General features: G+C 28.2%; 1 protein-coding gene and 2 long non-coding RNA genes across 5 annotated transcripts in view; 1 reads left to right on the top strand and 2 right to left on the bottom strand.

Annotated features, from left to right (window-relative positions):
• LOC113794744 (tyrosine-protein kinase transmembrane receptor Ror-like) overlaps positions 1-9,675 on the top strand; it is a 68,169-nt gene extending 58,494 nt beyond the window's left edge. The window contains exons 5-7 of one of the 2 annotated variants that reach the window (XM_075822026.1): positions 6,487-6,977; positions 7,044-8,427; positions 8,494-9,675. In XM_075822026.1, the coding sequence (XP_075678141.1) occupies positions 6,487-6,977; positions 7,044-8,427; positions 8,494-9,367 (2,749 nt within the window). In that variant the 3' untranslated portion in view covers positions 9,368-9,675. The remainder of the gene's footprint in view (positions 1-6,486; positions 6,978-7,043; positions 8,428-8,493) is intronic. The other variant, XM_075822027.1, reaches the window with a different exon arrangement.
• Positions 846-1,960, bottom strand: LOC142645552 (uncharacterized). Its single transcript, XR_012846663.1, has 3 exons — positions 1,790-1,960; positions 1,471-1,677; positions 846-1,406 (listed from the first exon to the last, which is right to left on the bottom strand). It is a non-coding gene; the product is annotated as an uncharacterized LOC142645552 (long non-coding RNA).
• A 1,179-nt stretch (positions 9,676-10,854) lies between the features above and the next one.
• LOC142645521 (uncharacterized) lies at positions 10,855-11,673 on the bottom strand. 2 transcript variants are annotated; one of them, XR_012846647.1, is made up of 4 exons: positions 11,548-11,673; positions 11,367-11,481; positions 11,161-11,285; positions 10,855-11,065 (listed from the first exon to the last, which is right to left on the bottom strand). It is a non-coding gene; the product is annotated as an uncharacterized LOC142645521 (long non-coding RNA). The 2 variants fall into 2 exon arrangements; XR_012846646.1 differs by lacking the exon at positions 11,548-11,673 and having other exon boundaries at positions 11,367-11,541.
• Between the last annotated feature and the right edge of the window lie 3,019 nt (positions 11,674-14,692).

The following is a 14,692-nucleotide window of genomic DNA, read 5'->3' as shown; positions in this document are numbered from 1 at the left end:
GCATCATTACTAACTTGCTTTATTAGTCAATTAGTTTTTGGCAGAAGAAGATTTTATTAATGTTTTTTAATTAAAAATTATTATTATTATTTTAATTTCAAAACGAAAAAACTAAATTAATTTCAATGAAAAAACTCTTGGTTGAAAAACAGAAAATCTTTTGCTTGTTATAGCCGACCAAAAATGTGACAGTTTTGATTGGATGGTGGAAGAAAAAATTTGTTCTTGTAATTCTGTGCTGCGCACATATGCTTTTTTTGGAGCAAAATTCTGTCGTTTCCAAATTTTGTTTTGCTAAATGCATTTATCTTGTTCAGATTTTTTTTTCGGTTTCTGATGGAGGGAAAACTACTACAAGTGTGTGTGTATAGGAGACAAAATCATCATCATTGAATGTTGTCGTTGGGTATATCGTGTGTCAATTAGTGAAAAATCTACTCAATTTCACTATAGTGAAACACACAGTGATGATGATTCAGATTCGAAAAAAAACATTTCATCGATGACTATGATGATGATGATCCACTTCAATGTACAAGTGGATCTAATAGAAATTAATTTATCATTCTATTTAGGAATTATTTTAGTGAACAAAATGACATTGATATTTACATTTGATGAATGAATGAATTTATTTATTTATTATTATCATCATCCACGTACACATTGTACAATGTTCATCTAATAATAATATTTTGGATAATCGGATTTTTTATTTCGTTTTGTTCCTTTCCATTATTTTTCATTCGTTTTGAATTTTTAAACGAAAGAAAAACTAAATTAAACTTCAATTTGGATTTTTATTTAGTACAAAGCAAAAAATGAATGAAAAAATATTATCTCCATGAAAGAAAATAAAGTTATCATTTTTTTGTGAAAAAAAATGAAAACTTTTTCTTCTTCTTCTTCGTTGTTGTTGTTTGGTTTTAGTAAACTTTTTTTTTGAACGAAAAGATTTTTCAGATTTTTCATCCTTGAATTTTGATGCAACAAAAAAATATCGAAAAAAATCAAAAGTCGATTGAACCAAATTCTGGCTCTTTGCATTACAGTTAAACCAGGAAAAAATTTATTTTGTCTTTCCCGAGAGAGATTGTCTCTTCATCTTTATTCACCCATTTTGTTGTTTAATTCCATCATCGTCGTTTTTTTTGTTGGTAGTTCCAAAGTTACGTAGTTTCTATCGAAAGGTAAACGAATAGGGATGTTTATGGAAATTTTTTTGTTTCGGGCTCCACTCATAAGGAAGAATGGGAAAAAAATTCATAATTGATGATGATGATTATCATTTTTTTGGATAAAAAAGAAAACTTGCATTGAAACGATATCAACAAAACATTGAAATTTGAGATGATGCTAACCATTAATATTTGACTGAATGACAAAGAAATTTTCAGGGCAAAAATCTGCAAAAGAAAAATGTTATTATGATGATGGATTAAACTAATAGTTTCAGTTTTCAATATTTACCACACACACACAAGTAAACATTGGTATGGCCAACCAAATCAATGATGATATCGACAAAAAAAATTGAAAATGTTTTTTGTTATTTAATGCAAAGTAAAAAAAAAATAATGAAAAAAATCATCACGATGATCATGGATAATGTAATTAATTCGTTGAAAATGTGGATTCTTTCTTCCATCTTTTTCTGGTTGATTTGACGATGGAGATCTGATATGATATGATATTGTTTGGAAAATTAATCGAAAAAAGCATAAAATTGATTTGTAAAATGATATTCAATCAATTTTTTTCAAAGTTTCCTGTTTTGAGCATAGCTTACATAATTTAATCTCTGTGTGAATCGAGAGACAGAATGTAAAATGTTTTGCAAATTGATTTTAAAATTGAATTGATTATCATTGAAAATTTAATTCAAATTTGACAATTTTCAATATGGATGACAAAATTCAGCATCACTTTTTCTTCTGCTTTCAATTCGATTTTTTTCCCATTTTCAATCACCATCTGACAAAAATATTCCCAAATGGAGAAAGTTTCTAGAAACAAAAAAAAATTTCTGAATAAATGCTGAAAACATTGTTGAACAACCAAACAAAATCCGATTCACAAATCGAAAAGTTTTTTTTTATTTTTGGTCATCAAAATAATTAAATATAGATGTTTACAGAAATCAGATTTACTTTTCTTGCTACATAATATAAACAACACTTAATACGATTTCTTTATTTCGATTTGATTAAATCACAATCAAATAAATATATTACAACATTCATCTCTATAAATAGAGAATTATTTATTCATTTCGAAAACTTTTTTTTCCGGAAAGATTCTGAATTTATTCTACCTAGAATTATTAATTGATCATTGGATTATGGTAAAAAAAAGTTTCCAAAAAGATTTCCCAACAAAAAGTTTCTCTAATAAAGGGATTATTTTATTATAAAAATATCTTGAAATTCGATGATTCATTATTCAAAAAAAATCATTATTAATTTTTGCCTTTGATTCTTAATCTAAAGCATTCTTTTCAAACTTTTCGTTTTCTGACTGTATGTTTTGTCATTTTATCAATTAAATAATTCATTATTATAGGAATTTCTCTCTTCATCTTCCCTGTTATTATTCAGCCATAGAAGACTTATATGAAAAACATCTTACCATCTTTTTTTTCAATTGTTAATCGAAATCATGATTATTGTGTGTGTATACACTCGAACATAGCAATTCCAAGTGGGCAAATAACTTTCTAATGGACGATTCTCTTGTGTTCTGGTCAATTTGATTTTCAAGACAGGAAAATTCCATTTCTCTTTTCTTTCTTTATTCAGAATAACGTAGAATCATATCGTATAATGATATTTTGGAATTCATTGATTTTCATTACTTTCAATTTGTTTCTGTGTTTGATTGATTGTGTGTATGTGTGTTCAATTGATGTTTTCTAATTTCTGATCATCTTCTTTAGCAAAAAAAAATATCATTCTTCATCATTATTAGCTTATTCATATTAGCACTTGTCCCCTCCTGTATTATATTATGGTCATACCATTTTTCTTGATTCATAAAAAACTAAGGGTATTGTCGTCATCCTGAGACTCAGGATTCTGAAATTCTTTTCAAAATTCTGATCCAGGATTCTAGTTCAGACCAAATCTAACGGAAAATGAATGAATGAATGAATTATTGATGATTGTCACGTGCCACACACAACACCGTTGTTTTGTATATGATTTATACTTTGATCCAGCAATTTGTAATAAGGAGAAAAATTTGTTTTTCGCATCTCGTCATCTTGGCATCATTCAATGAATTCAGATACTTTGTCGATGATAATAATGAATGACAATGATTGTTGTTCATTTGACGCCTGATAATAAATTTTATTATTTCATTTTTTTTTCAGCTGTGATTTTCGTTTTTTGTTTCCTGATTTCCACTGTTTTTGTTTTGTTTCATAACTTCTTTATGAAACAAAAATGAAATTTCCGTTCCATTCATTTCCTGATTTTTTCTTTCTTAAATTTCCAAGTTCAAAAATTATTGAAAATCAAATTCAATAAAAAAATTTTCAATAAAGATGTTACATGAAATGAGAAATATTTCAATCAAAGCAAAATATTAAGAATCCAAAGCTTCTTTTCTCTTCTTGTCGAAGAAACTCTCTATTTCCTGAAATCAATTGAGTTGAAAATTACACATGACAGTTTGTGTAAGCGAAAGAATTTCTAACCCAGAAAAAAAAACGATCCATCATTTTTTTTCGAAAGAATTTTTTTCAAAAATCATTCATATTTATCAATTCATTAGTTTAATGTAACAAAAATATGAATCATTTTTACTCCAAAAAAATGTATCTAAAAGGAATCTGTATTTCTTCAAATTCAAATTCAATTCGATTTTTCATTCGGATTGTTCAATGTTTTTAAAAAGTTCTGTTTGGAAATTTTCCAATTCTCGAAAATTCTCTCTTTATATCGATTCATCTTGACTTTTTTTCTCCTTCTGTTGTCGTTTGTTTTTCGTCTCTATTTCACACCAAATACATGTACAGTAAATGTGGCCAATAAAATTCTGGTCATGTTTTCATTTGGACGACCATCATAACTTGATGATGATGATGATAATAGCCATACAGCTAGCTCATTTACACACACAGTTTTACTCTTTTTTTCATTTTAGCTTTTTTTTGTCATTGTCATTACGTTATTACACGGAGGAGATAAAGGCAAAGGGAGGAAAAAAGAAACTTTATATTGCCATACAGCAATTTTCATTCATTGATCCAATGATTATGGCGATCCTCCCCTGTTTGGCTAATATCAATGTTTGCGATATTGAAAATTTTCTGTTGTCTTTATTTATGTTTGGGTTATTTATTTATTGGTTTTATCATCATCATCATCATCACTTATTAACATATCGATGTCGTAAAAGTTTTTTGTTTTGTTTAGTTTCGATTCGATGTGTGCTTGTGTCTCAATACAAACCAATCCAACACAACAAAATCGATACAATATTTTTCTTTGGCTATTTTGTTGCTGTTGACACATTTGAGAAAATTACATGACAAGCAACAAAAACTAACAAACCAACCAACATTATGTCATTATATTGGAAATTTCTTTTTCTCCATTGGTTGATGAATGTCAAACATGAACATTGATCCAAATTGGATAGTGAAAAAAAATAATGTTTAATTTAGCTTCCCAAATCAATCGTCATTCATTCATTTTGGCCAAATGTGAATTGTATTTGGCTGAAAAAAAATAAATAATTCTTTCATATAAAATGAACGGATTAAACCTTACGAAAAAAAAGACCGTAATGTGCGTTTGGTTGGTGATCAATAGTGTTAATGATATCGATTCATTCGATATTTATTTATCAGGCCAAAAAAAAGAATGTCATTATTTTAATTGGTATATTTTCTTATTTCGAATCGAAATGGCAAAAAAAAGAAAGCAAGGACAACAACAACAGCAAAAATCCAATCATCAAACATCATCATCATTGAATGAATGAATGAATGAATGAATTCAAGAAGCAAAGACATTTTTCTTCTTCTTTTTCAATTTCACTTGATTAGATTGCCCATTTTTTTCTGGATCACTTCATTGATCACTTTGCTGTTCATTTTACTGTTTTTTTTCTGTTGTTGAAAAAAAAATTTTTCAAAAATCAAAATAAATAAATTTCATATAAATCTCTCTCTTATGATGATGATCATCATCATCCATTTTTTGTTTGAAAATTGTCATGTAGGATTTTCTCTCTGTATGATTTGACTTACTTAGTTGAAAAAAAATTCTTGACTCAATTTCATTCGATCAATATTAAACGAATTTATTTATCTCTCTTTATTCAATAGAAAACTTTCAACAATTTCAATTCACACTGGACAAAAGAAGAAGTAAGGAGACAATTTGTTGAAAAGGCAAACTGAAAAAAATGCCCAAACAATTTACAAAAAATATCCCCAGTAATTCAATTCAATTGATTCCAAAATCGATCCAAAACACAAAATTTCAAACAAACTAACTAAAGCGAAAAAAAGGAAGAAGTTTCTTTTTTTTAAAGCAATAAATTTCATCAAAAAAAAAAAAAAAAATGGTTTTGATTTTCTCCAGCAATTTTGTCATCAAAACTTTTTATTGATGTTTTTTTCTGTTAATATGGTTTCTGGAACAAATTTTTTTTTAAATTCAATTGAAACAAATTATTTAATTTTACGATCAAAACGAAAAATCAATTTTGATTTCAAATCTTCGTTACTTCATCGTTAATGTTTTGCAAATCTAAACACTAGATGTCAGTACATTTTTTTTGAAAATTCAGTAGAATCCTGGAACACAGTTTTTTTGGATTTCCCATTCATGTTTCAATGGCACTTTTTTTCTCTTCTCTCTCTGCGAACTCTACCCGGGGACAATGACTCATTCAATTCATTTAATGGACATCGCCCAGGCTTTGATGGAATAGATTTTGCTTTGCGCTTGCTTGCTTACAATGTTGATATCCAATCTTCCATTGTGAAAACAAAATATAAATGGTACACCACCCGCCCGTGTTAAATATTTGATTTACTCATGCGTCATATTCATATATTCATTCATTTCTGGTTTCTTTTGTGTTTGGATTCAGCAAAGAGAATTTGTTCCTTCTTTGGTTTTTAGCCATTTTTTTCATCTAATGAAAAACAATGAACATCAACCAAAGCATCGTTAAGAAATCCTAATCCACATTTTCAATTTTTTCTGATTAGAATCATTTAACCTCGCTAAATCATGTTGTTTTTTAAATTGTTCCACTTATTATCATCAATTCAATTGATTGTTGTTGTATCGAGTTCAGAAATAATGTTTGAACAAATTTCCAATCTAGAAAATTTTAATATTTCAACATTTAAATTATTCAATATGACTGATATGATTACAAACAATAATAGGTGTTTTGTTTTAATCCATTTATTTCATTCAATTAATTTACTATTTTTCATTTTCATTGTTTGATTTTTAGCTTTGCAATTCCAAATATCGATTCAAAAGATCCAACATCATTATTATTGGATAATAATGGACCGGGTATGTGTCAACAATATCGTGGACAAGCTTGTTCACAATTTTTACAAAATCGTACCATCTATGTTCGTAATGAATTTTGGCAACAAATAATGGATAATAAATTATTAGCTGCATTTAATGTTATTGTTCATTCACCGGATGTTTCATTACAATGTCATCGTTATGCAATATCATCGCTTTGTTTTCATGTATTTTCATTATGTGATGATCAATTTTCATATCCATATCCACGTAAAGTTTGTCGTGATGAATGTGAAATGTTAGAAAATAATATCTGTCATATGGAATATGCTATTGCTAAAAAACATCCATTAATTGGTCATCAGGATATTCTGCCGGAATGTGATGATCTGCCATCGATTGGTTCGCATGAAGGTCAACGTTGTGTACGTCTTGGCATTCCGAATACAATGCCAGTAGATCATGGTTAGTTTTTTTTTGTTTTTCAATTGATCTGACATATATCTAACATGAGTTTTTTTCTTGCTTTAGATCAAAATTGTTATAATGATAATGGCCAATCATATCGTGGTACAGCAATGCAAACACAATCCGGTTCAAAATGTTTGTATTGGAGTCAGCAAATATTTTTACGTACATCAGAATATCCTGAATTAACTGGCCATAATTATTGTCGTAATCCAGGTGGTCGTGAACAACAACCATGGTGTTATGTACAAGATTTCCGTAAAGAATTTTGTAATCTATCAAAATGTTTTGATCAATATTTATGGTTTTATATTATATCACCGGTTGTTTGTGCACTGATATTATTCATTATTTTGGTATGTGTTTGTTGTATACGACGACGACGAAGAATTGTATCGAGAAGAAATCGTGCATTACTTGATGATCATAATCATCATCATAAACATCAAATTCTTACCGGTTCGAATTCATTGAATGGAAAACTCAATGGATTTCTAAACGGTAGTGGTGGTGGTGGTGGTCTATTGAGTTCATTCAATAATAATGTTTCAACAAATAAATCGAATGGTGGTGGTGGTATAACAACATCATTAACATCGAATAGTACCTGTAGTAATCATAGTAATCAGAATAATAACAATAATAATCATCATCAATTGAATCGAAATCTTCGTGGTTATAATATTGGTGAACATGCAGGTGGGAATAGCTTGGAAATGAATGCATTATTACCACAAAATCATTATAATCAAAGTCAACAAAGTCATCCACATCATCCATCGGGTGAACATCAACAACAACAACAATTTTCAACATCATCATCATCATCGAATGGATCATCAAGTGGTGGTCGTATACCATCCGGACGAACACCAACTGAATATTCAATGTCAACAATACGTTTCATTCAGGAATTAGGTGAAGGGGCATTCGGCAAAGTTTTTCGTGGTGAATTATTGATGACAAATGGTGGTCCATTAATAGTACCTATAGCTATAAAAACATTAAAAGAAAATTCATCATTAAAAACTAAACAAGATTTTCGTCGTGAAGCTGATTTGATGGCCGAATTACAACATCCAAATATTGTCTGTTTATTGGGTGTTTGTTTTCAAGAAGAACCAATGTGTATGTTATTTGAATATATGCGTAAAGGTGATCTACATGAATATCTTGTGGTACATGGACCAAATTCATCAATAATAACCGATATTACTATTGATCCATCGGAAATATTAGATATATCTGATTGTTTACATATTGCAACACAAATTGCAGCCGGTATGGAATATCTGTCCAGTCATCATTATGTACATCGTGATTTAGCAGCAAGAAATTGTTTAGTTGGTGAACATTTAACAGTAAAAATTTCGGATTTTGGTTTATCACGTGATATTTACTCAAGTGATTATTATCGTGTACAATCCAAATCATTATTACCTGTTCGGTAAGTTTTTTCTTTGTTTTTTTAATTTGCCTAAACTTATTCATTATTATTGTTTCATTTCATTAGTTGGATGCCAGCTGAAAGTTGTCTTTATGGACGTTTTACAACTGAAAGTGATGTATGGTCATTTGGTGTTGTTCTATGGGAAATATTTAGTTTTGGACAACAACCATATTCTGGTTATTCAAATACTGAAGTAATTGAAATGGTACGTTCCCGACAGTTATTACCATGTCCAACTGGTTGTCCACAGCATATCTACGCGATGATGTTAGAATGTTGGCAAGAAACACCAAATCAACGTCCAATATTTCATGATCTGCATAGTCGTTTGCGCTCATGGGAAGCTGTACATGCACGTGATAATAAAATTATCAATAATAATAATCAACAACAACAATCAAATGGAACAAATAATCCAATCAATAGCCGATCAACATCATCAATTAGACATTATAATAGTAGTAATGGTAGTGGTGCTGTTGCTTATCAAACAACAATGTTAACCGATAATATCACTAATATACCATCATCACCATTGTTAACAAATGCAGCGAATAAACAATCATTACCTTTACCACCACCACCTCCACCTGTTCCACCTCCATCATCAACCAATATCAATAATAATCGTACGACGAATGGCAATCTATTTAATAGTGTTGGTGGTGGAACATTTACACCGGCAACCGTTCAATATAGTCAACAAGGTGTTTTCCTAAATGGTGATCCAATACATACTGGTCATACACAACATTTAAATCATCAACAATATCATCATAATCTACAACAACATTATCAATTTAGTTCAGCTAATTCAGCTAGTTCGAATTCGATTGCTGCCCAAGGAAGTGTTAATGGTGGTTCACGACCACAAACACCATCAATGGCAGCTCAACGTGCCAATAAAAATATGCCCACACTATTGGGACATTGCTGATTTTCACATTGATCTTCAATCAATCAATCAATTTTTTCTTCTGCTGTTGATGTGTCCAAAATGAGCTTAAATTTCTTCTTCTTGTTGTTTTTCTCTCCCTTTATCAACGAGATATGAATTATTATACGAATTTGTAACATTTTTCTTTTCTTTTTTTTGTTGGTTTTTTATTAATTTTTTTTTTTGGAAAATTATTTATAACATTATTATTATAATCTGTATATATAAAAATATGAATATCCATCCATTTAATCAATCAATTTTTTATATGAATTGGCTATAATTGACCTTTAAATCTTTTCTTTCTTCTTTTTTTTTTTTTCATTTGGAAATTTCTGTACATTTTTTACAATGGTTTTTCTGATTTTTGATTTGTAATTTTTTTTTTGTAATCCTATTTATCAAAAAATGAAAAATAAAACTATCATTAAACCAATTATTGAATGACTTAACCCTTTGCACTTTGTATTGGTGTGAGATTCCTGAAAAATCTTTGAAAAACGATTAAAATGTGATATGGTTTCTTTTTTTAAAAACAAAAGATGGCGCCCTTGTTTCTAAAAATTTTATTTTTTCAATTAAAAAAAATAAAAAGACAGGTTATGTAACCACCTCCAAAAACAAAACAAAAAAATCACGGAACTGAAAACCTTTTTCCAAACGTTATTCAAAATGTTAAAAAATGATTCAATTCAATCACCAAAACCAAAAAAAGAGAGAGAGAGAGAGAGAGACCAAAACACAATTCAGAAAATAAAACAACCGAAAAAAAATATATGTCATATCACGAATCAAGGATCGTCGTCGTTGTTGTTTTTTTCTGTTGTTCTTCGAAACAAGAACGAAATATATAAATAAATATAGTGATTTTCAACGAAAAAGATCATTCCAGATGAGAAGAAAAAAAAATTCAAATATAAATGATAATTTGACAAGTTTTTTTTGTTTGTTTCGGTGACACTGGTGTGGACACCATCAGTGTTTTTTTCTTTTTAAATAAAAATAACAGCTTGTAAAACTTTGAAATCGAAATCGAAATCATGATTCCATATACAAAATATTTTATTCGCCAATTTTTTTGGAATATTCTGAAAATTTCAATGAAATTATTGTTAATTTCGCTAATATTATCATTGCTATTATGGATAATAATAATCATTTGGTCATTCTGAAACGAAAAATCAATTTTTCAATCAGTCGGGTATGTTTTTATTTAAATTTTAAACAAAAAGTTTTTCTTTTTGATTAATTGAAACAACTTTATTTCCGAAAACCTGTGTGCGTGTATAAATAGCGAATGTATAAAATTGAAACATTCAAAATTCAAAATGAAAAAACTTATTACTGTTTTTTTTCTGGCCAAAATCACTTTTCAACCGAAAAATTCCATGGAACAACAACAACAACAACACTGAAAACAGCCCATAATTAATATTTATAATTAAAAAAAGAAAAATCCTTTTTTTCATCATTTTTGAATACCCGATGTTTTTTTTTCATTTACATTTCATTCAATGTTGCCTGTCTGTGTTTGTGTTTGATAATAACAGTGTTGTGATGATGAATAATTGAAAAAAAACATGAATGAAACAAAATGGAGACATTTTTTTGCTTCAAAATGAAAAATTTATTCATTCATTCCAAAAAAACAAACCAAATCAGCAGCAGGCCAATGGATTTTTCTGTTTCGGAAGCAACCTGGCGTCATAGAATTCAAACAAAAAAATAAAAAACATAGGCTTGGTTTTGAAAGAAAGTTTATTTTTTGATGAGCCAAAAAAACTCATAATTACCATTGAATAATGACGAATTTATGTGCGTTGTATGCGGAATAATTTTTCAGAAACAAAAAGTGAAATTCTTTGGAAAAATTCTTTGGTCATCGAAACCAACACACCAAACTAATTTAATGATTGATCTAGTTTTTTTTAGTGAAAAAAAATTCTAGTGAATATTCTTTATTTTTCTTTTCCCATTTACAATTCAACCAGAAACTTACCACCACCATATGGAATTCAATGGAATTGTTAACCCAGTGAATCCCAGTGAAAAACATTCCCGCTACAACTGCAAAAAAAAAAACGATAGCATATTGTCGATTGGTTGTCACCGTTCTGGAACAGGACGTCATCGAAATAAAGTTTGAAAAGAATTTTTTTTTTTGAAAAATAAAAAATTACTTTACTTTCCTTTATTATAAAGTTTTTTTCATTTCATTTCATTCAATGACCAACATTTTTTTTTCTCTCTCTCTCTCCAATTCACTTGAACCAGTTTTGGTAAGGGAAAAAATGAATGAATGAATCTTTTGAACTACAAAAAAAAAAAAAAAAAAAAAAAAAAATTGAAATAGAAAATCGAAAAATAAATTGCTCAATAATATTCCAATCCATTTGAAATGATTTTTCTTTTTTCGTTTGTTTCGTTCGTTTTGCTATTCCTGAATCGTAGAAATGTAGAAAAAAAGGGGAAAAACACATATAACATCCATTGATGAAATTATTGAAAAAAAAGTACATTCAAAAAAAGAAAAAATCCACCACCAACAACAACAACATCAATAATGATGATGACGATGAAACAAAATAATAATATTATTATTATTGAACCAATTATTATGATGATGATGACGACTAAATCTTGCAAAAAAAAACAAACATTGTTATATTTTTTTCATCTTTTCGTTTGTTTTGTTGAATGATCCGTTTGATTTGATTTGATGATCATTTTGTGAAAACACTCAAAAAAAAAGAAATGTTTCACATAATACATTGTGTGTGGGTGTTCAAATCAAACAGTATAACCAAAACAAACGAAAGAAAAATAAGACATCATTAATCTGATCATTTTTTTATTTCTTATTATTATTATCGTTTTCTCTCCCTCTCTCTCTCTCTTCATTATATATTTGGTTTGTCATTTTATTCAACATTTTTATTTCGATTTCTTTTTCGTTTATTTCTTTTCAGGGTATGAAATATATACCGCACACTTGACACACACACTGAATATCATTCATCCATAAATTCGTTAGCAAAGTGAAAAGGAAAAAAAATCGATCGATCGCAATACATTGGGACAATGTTCGTTTATATATGGTACTTTTTTTTTCTTTCTTTAGTGGTGGCTGGTATATCATAATAGTAATAATAATGATTCCGTAACCAACGACAATTTGAAAAATAAATGTACGAATGAAAAACACCTAACTCAAATAATGAGGAAGCGAAGAAAGAGAAATGGCGAGAAACATACATCAAGGAGCCCAGAAATGAAAGAAACCAAGCAGCAGCAAAAAATTCATTTGTTTTGCTGTTTTTTTTCCGACACCCCCGCCTCTTCTTGTGTAACCAAAAAAAAGAAGAAAATAAAAATAAAAATAAGTTTAACACCGAAAGTAACACAGAGAGCGACGGGCAAAAAAAAAGTCACGTAAATCGATAAGTGTGTGTGTAGATTTTATTGGAAAAAAATAGAAAAATTGTATAAAGATGTTATATGGAATATATGAATGAATGAATAAAAAACTTACATACTTTTGCTTTTTATTCCTTATTCTTATTAGAATTATAATAAACTTTAATGATGCTTAAGGATAATAATAATAATGATTATTATTGTTCACAATGACAATATAGGGAATCATATGGAATTTTTTTTATTCAAGACTTTTGTTCCGTTCACAATTATCATTTATTGAATATAAGTAAATTGGAAATAATGAAAATCTATTAAAGGAATTTAGTGGCAGCAGCAATAATAATTTTGGGCCATTCAATTTGACAATATTTATTGATCACAATTGAAAATCATAATATTTGATTATCATCATCATCATCAAATATTTGAAATTCATAAAATGAATGAATATTCCGAACAATAATTCTTTAGCATCGAGAAGTCATTTTCAAAAAAAAAAAAATTAGTCAAGATTAAGCTCTCAATAAGATGAAATATTGGATGAAAAGAATGAAAAAGGAAAAATGAAGGAAAATTTTTCATCCAAATAATTCTCATTAACAAAAAAAAAAAAAAACAAAATGATGATGATTAGAATAATTTCATCATAATTAACAACAACAAAAAATAATAATTATTATTATTATTATTATTATTATCCTCCATATCATTAATTTTGCAGAGAAAAATGAAAATAATTAATATAATCATTATAAATTGAACTAAATGAGATGACGATGGGATCATCATCATCATCATCATCGTTGATATGATAATTCGTGCTAAACGAACGATGACGACGAACGAAGATGATGATGATGATGGGATAATGTAGGTCGATGGAATACACTTATGAATTCAACAACAACAACAAAAAACGAAAATTCCATTTCACTTTTGGGTTTGAAAAATTGTTGTTTGTATAAACATGTGATGATGATATTATTATTAAATGAAAATAATCTTTTCGTTTTTTGTATTTTCGATTATATCATAATATTGTAAAATAGCTTTATACAGATCTTCAATGATGATGATGATGATAACATTAATAATATTTATATTACAACAAAATTATTATTATTATTATCTAGATGTGATTATAAACAGAGATGAGATGAAAATGAAAAAAACGTTTCGAAATATAGAAAAAATTCATGACATTTTTTTTCATTATTATTACGTAAGTCATTATAATAATAATCATAATCATCATCATTATACTGAAATTACAAAACGGTAAATCATCATGAATGAATATTGAACATAGAATATTCTGGATTCTCTCACTCTCTCAATTCAGTATGCCAATTTTCTTAACGATGTTGTTGTTGATGATGATAATGATGATGAAAATGGTATTAGTTTTCGTTCTAAATTGTCATCATCATCATCATCATTAAGTATATTGCCGTAGCAATTAATTAAGAGTAAAAAAAAATTCTTCTTTTTCGTTTTTCCAAAAAATTTCCAAATTCAATTTATCAGTAACGAGCTTATGGAAATCATCATCAGCATTTAAAATACTTGAGAAACAAAACAGAAATTAATTTTTATTGCTTATTCAAATTTCTTTCTTTTTTGGTTCAACTTTATTTTCGATCGAGAAAATTCTGTTTACTAAACCTTGTTGATCATCTGATTATCCGGAAATTACTTTTTTTGGTGGGCCAAAAAATAACGACGATCCAGATCTATAAATGATTTAAGTTGAAAAAAACTAAGTAACAACAACCGAAAGAAGAAAATTACGTAACTTGAAAAAAAAGATGCCCAAGAAACTTTTTTTTCAATAGGAAAAACGAAAGCGAAAAGTTTTTCATACAGAGTTTGCTGTTGTTGTCGTCGTTATTTAGATATGATATG

The sequence above is a fragment of the Dermatophagoides pteronyssinus genome, unplaced genomic scaffold (genome assembly GCF_027571235.1).
Source record: "Dermatophagoides pteronyssinus isolate colony J.1.1.1.1 unplaced genomic scaffold, Derpt_VIB-CSIC_2022.12 sq0014, whole genome shotgun sequence".
Lineage (NCBI taxonomy): Eukaryota > Metazoa > Arthropoda > Arachnida > Sarcoptiformes > Pyroglyphidae > Dermatophagoides > Dermatophagoides pteronyssinus.
This window is presented reverse-complemented; position numbering and strand designations above follow the sequence as displayed.